At 32.6% G+C, this 5,103-nt stretch overlaps 1 protein-coding gene across 1 annotated transcript; it reads right to left on the bottom strand.

The window, feature by feature from the left end:
• Positions 1-1,173: 1,173 nt before the first annotated feature.
• On the bottom strand, positions 1,174-4,210 carry LOC132727804 (uncharacterized). Its single transcript, XM_060713393.1, has one exon. It carries the CDS (start codon positions 4,039-4,041, stop codon positions 1,177-1,179), a length of 2,865 nt encoding a protein of 954 aa, XP_060569376.1. The 5' UTR covers positions 4,042-4,210; the 3' UTR covers positions 1,174-1,176.
• Between the last annotated feature and the right edge of the window lie 893 nt (positions 4,211-5,103).

Raw genomic sequence — 5,103 nt, 5'->3', positions numbered from 1 at the left:
ACGGTGATTAATTTTCTTCTGAATTTTCGCACAAATGTCACTGATTTCACAGTTCTCTATAGGATTTGTAAGACATTCCAAGTTCTGAACAAGAGAAAGCAACTCACAGTTATAGTCAAGTTGATCTTGTAGAGCTTTTGACTTGAGAGTCGTAGATTTCACGGCTGGCGGAATAGGAGCGTTGACGAAATCTCTCTTTATTTCGGAAAATTTCTCATCAAAGTACGCCTTTAGTTCGTCAAAATCCCTGGACATGATTTCGAGCGCAGAAAAACCAAATTTCACAAATGGTCGGCGTGAACGTAATGCCTCGAATGACTATATTTTATCAACTTACACGTAAAATCGTGCATAATTACCGCCAAAACTATAACCATTAAAAAACACGAGGAATTACCATATATGGAAAGACACGGTGTATGCACCGTAAATAAATACATTACCTTTGAGGTGATACAGGTTTATTTTCTTTTGTTTGTGTAGGACTTTTAATATTTGTAACAGATGTAGAACTTGACTTCTTGACCCCTTTTTTGTCATATAAAGCGTCTGTAGATGTTGATGGCTTAGGTCTGTTGTTTGGAGCTGACGATGATGATGACGATGATGGCCTAGTATTGCTGTCTGATGGTGAATACTGTAAAAGTAGATAAGAGTAATGATTGATATACTCAAATATCAAATGAATTTATAACAAGAGCAAGCAGATTGAAAATATGTTTTTATTTAGAAGAATGTACAATTAGGATTATTTGTAATTTTATGTGGCATGATAAAATTTTAAAAAAAATCATTAGTAAAATGGGAGATTAAACATTGGAATAAAACTTAAATCTGTGTGCCTTGAACAATGACTTCCAATACAAATTAAAAAGGTATTTGGCAGTGTGATTTTGAAACAGTCAAATTATATATGAAGGTAATAAACAAAATGCACATTCACTGTTAAATTTAACTACTCTGAGACACATATAACTTAAATTTATACATGTTTCAACTTCTTATAAATAAAAAAAAATTAATAATAAAATGAAATATAAATGCATACCATAAAATTGACAAACGACATAAATAAATACAGGTATGTCAATAAACATTATTTGATTGGGGTCACAATGCGATATAATGGCAGTTGTAAGAAAATACATACAGAAAAAAAGAAGAAGAAATATACAATTAATTTTCTTTTAAATAATGAAATAAATTAATGAATATGTTACACACCCATGGGATTGATGGTTTTCTTATACCAGAAACACTTCTATATCTTGGTACAGCTATTTCTGGAAGTACATGAGTCCAATAAAATGCTTTCAACTTTGGAACCATTTTATTTATCCACAAATCTTGATCTCTGTAAATTCTTTCAATATAAATATCATAAGGGTTGGAACGCCTTATGATAAGGTCACACCAATCTTTTCTCAAAATATTTAATTGTCCTTGTATTTGGTAGAAGAATTTATGGTTAACTTTGAGAGCAAGAGTTCCAGATCTTATTCCTAAACAGAATTTTTTTTCTTTTTTGGCAGCATCTTTAATCATTAAATCTTTGGTTTGCAGGATATTCTTTATTTCAATCAATCCTGTGGAACCATCTGTTTCTTTTACAATTCCATCACTAGAAGATGCCAAAAATGGATAGTCTTCACTAATTATCAAACCTGGTACCGTTATGTGACATTTATGTGATGGTGATTGGTCCTTATTTTTCAAATTGATGTATTCCTTTCTGGTATTTTCTTCCTCCATTAACCCTTTACGTGTGTATGAATTGCCTCCAAAATTGGAATATAGAAGTCTTTTGGTTAGCATTTCACTGTTGTTATTGACATTTCTGCTCATAACTTCTCCAAATACAGAACTTGTCAAACGCTTTTTCCTTTCACTTTTCCATTTCTCATTATTGGACTGACCTCTTGTCTCCAATTCTATTATGTCTATTTCATTTTCTGTTACTTTTACATTGTCAATGAAGTATTCTTCACACAATTTTTCAAGTTCTTCTGAAGGCAAATCTTGAGTATCCAAAAGAACGTTTTTTCCATAAGATTGTTTTGCTTTTTTGCTTTTATTTTGTTTAGAAAAATTCATTTTTCTTTTATAGCGATTTAATTTAGTTTCAGGTTTTCGTTGCCTTTTTACAGTTCTAACATAATGTTTTGCTCTTTGTCTGTAGGTTTCCATGAAAACTTGATCTGGCCTAAGTCCTGTTACTTTAGAGTAAACCATTGGTGACCAAGCTGGTCCTCTTGTTGACCTTAGTCCTCCTCCATAGCATCTGGCATAAAATGAGCCCCTGAAGCACCGGTTGGTCATCTTTCCGCCATCAAATTTACACCTGATGTTCATCCAGCTTTCGGCTAAATTACTTGTGAAATTGGATATTAGACGATCTGATTTTAAGGCCATCCTACTAAGTATCAGGAATAAATCTTTCAAAAGATCTGGGTTAACCTCATTTTTTGAAAATCCACCTTCTCTTATATCATTTTCTTCCTCTTCTGAAAGATCTTTTACTGTTTCAGACCACATGTCACATGCATCTTTGACAGCATCACCATCATCATTGTAACCATTATCATCGTCATCATCATCAACCAATTTAACATCTTTTTTCGCATGCTCCTTTGATGCTTTTGTAAACTTACAAAAGTCTGTACTGCATTCCTTATGTACACCAAGTACATGCCTAGCACAATTTTTAATATCAGCACAAAGTTTTTTTTTCGCTGAAGCAATATCTGTTTCCTTACTCCTCATGCGTATGGCACATCTCACGCCTTGGACAATCTTTTTCCTGACTTGTGCAGTAAGACCACCTTTTCCTTTATAGTGTGGTTTATCAACAACCAACTGTTCTAAGTGAGTCCTGAGACATTTGCAAGCATGATTCGCACATTCAATTTTTTGAACATATGGACCCCAGCCAGCAACATTTTGTATTATGCTTGAATACACTGAGCTATCACCGTCTGCAATGACTTTCATGTATCTGACCCCATGTACTTTTTCACAATTCTGAAAACCATCCAATATAATATCACTCTCCATTGACTGTGCAGAATCACTCCAGTTTTTAAAACATGTATGCGCTCGAGGTGACTCATTTTTGTTTTGAGCAGCACTACAAATGTAGCATAATTTATTACGAATGCCAATATGTAATAGTTTTTTGGAGTATAAACCAAAGATCACTGCAACACCTGCCATGGCATTGTATGTGTGTTTATGAGAACGCTTGCACCAACCACCATCACATACAACTGCAATGGATGGTACACCTTGATTAAAACTTCCTTCTTGTATTGCATGTTCTCTTTCTTCATTACCTGCAGCTTTCATATCATCCTGTAAAACTTCCCTCCACCACTCTCCTATCTGCTCTTCAATTTTGGTATATTGATTTGGCTTCAAGCCAGGAATTCCCATAGTACCTAAGACTTCATTCAAATCTGAGCATCCACCACCTGTTACCATACTACCCCATACACCTTTGACATTAATATCGGAAACTTCCACACCTTTACATGACAAATTTTCACCTTTATTGAAACTAAATTCCATATCACATCCTCTACATGTTGCCTTAAAAATACTTTCCAAACCATTTCTTTTCTCAGAAGACAAAAATATAGGATCAACACCTTTCAATGCACAATCTCTTGCTTTTTCACACAGTGCTGAATGCATTGTTATCTCACCAACATGACTTTTTAGACCATCTAAATTAATGATGCGATTTCCCGGAAAATCAAATTCAGCAGTAGAAGTAAATGTTAATTTCAAATTATCAGAATTCTTGTTAATAATATACCTTCTTGCTTTCTGGATACTTAGTCGGGATAATGTTAATTTAAGGTCATTCTTTTTCTTAACACACATAAGCAAAGGTTGTCTGGTTCTTTTAATAGTTTTTATACTTTCCTCTAACTTTTTCTTAGCAAAACGTTCTTTCCTCCTTCCCATCAATCCAAATTTTCCCCCTGCTACACCAAATCTACTGTATCTTTTCTTGCTTTTTAATCTCTTATTACCCATTGCAAACACTTCACAATAAATCCAATCTATATATTAATATATGAAAACACTGACTAAAATAATCCAAAACTTATAATAATAAATGTCAAATTTGCACCTTCTTTTACACCATACTTCACTAATTTGCAAAAGTAAGCCATGTGTTTCAAAAACAAAAACAACTATTTAATTTTTTTTTAACTTTTATTTTTCAAAACATACAATATAATGCTGAAATTAAAGATTAAAAAAAAAATTGTAAACAAACCTTTCGTCAGTTGTTGACAAAAATGTCGGTAAATACACGATTTGCACAGTAATATCTCATAGTGACCCCAATCGTACATGATCATATTATAAATATTCATGTCTGTTATCAAAAAATACTAAAAATGTACGTGATCATGAGTAAATATCCATACCTTTATGTAAAATTCAATACAAAACAAAATTCTCTGCCATCATTCTAGCCGCCATTACTGCTACCGTTTTTATCCTATCTTTATCAAATGGAGAACGGGTACCAATTCTGTACTTGATTTCCGGAAAATAAATAACCTCTATTGCCAGAAAATATAAAAATAAGTTCCTTTCAAAGTAAACCGAAAGGTAAACTTTTTTATTGCAACATGTAGCATTTCAATCAATTAACGTTAATATGTTAAAACTAATATTTAATATTTTAAAAAGTCACGATCTTTTCTGTAAAAACTTTTGTTGCGGATTAATTTGTTCCCGGTAATTTTTGGCCGAATGCATAAAGGGGAACCAACAACGTAAACAAAATGAAGTGATTATTTATGTGCAGTAAAATCACAGAAATGTGCTATAATTCAAAGCAGTTATTAGTCAATACATAGAGGAAGGTAATATTTACAGTTTTGTTGCAAAAGATAAAACGATCCCTGCAAATGACGACATCTATCTTACGTTTAATTTCATAAACAAAACCGGTTTCCATACTGAAAAAATACAAAATGGCGTCCAAAATTTTTCAAGTGGCATAATACTGGAGGATAAAGCATTTATTTAATTGTTAATTTCAATTTGTAAACAAGTGGAGCACTTAAACAGCATAATTGT

This window comes from Ruditapes philippinarum, unplaced genomic scaffold (assembly GCF_026571515.1).
Source record: "Ruditapes philippinarum isolate M1 unplaced genomic scaffold, ASM2657151v2 ctg432_1_1_1_1, whole genome shotgun sequence".
NCBI classification, from domain to species: Eukaryota; Metazoa; Mollusca; class Bivalvia; order Venerida; family Veneridae; genus Ruditapes; species Ruditapes philippinarum.
The sequence above is the reverse complement of the archived record's forward strand: the minus strand, read 5'-3'. Positions and strand labels throughout refer to the sequence as shown.

Excerpts from the sequence above, each read along its gene's own strand:
- LOC132727804 (XM_060713393.1), bottom strand. The coding sequence starts at position 4,041 with ATGGGTAATAAGAGATTAAAAAGCAAGAAAAGATACAGTAGATTTGGT.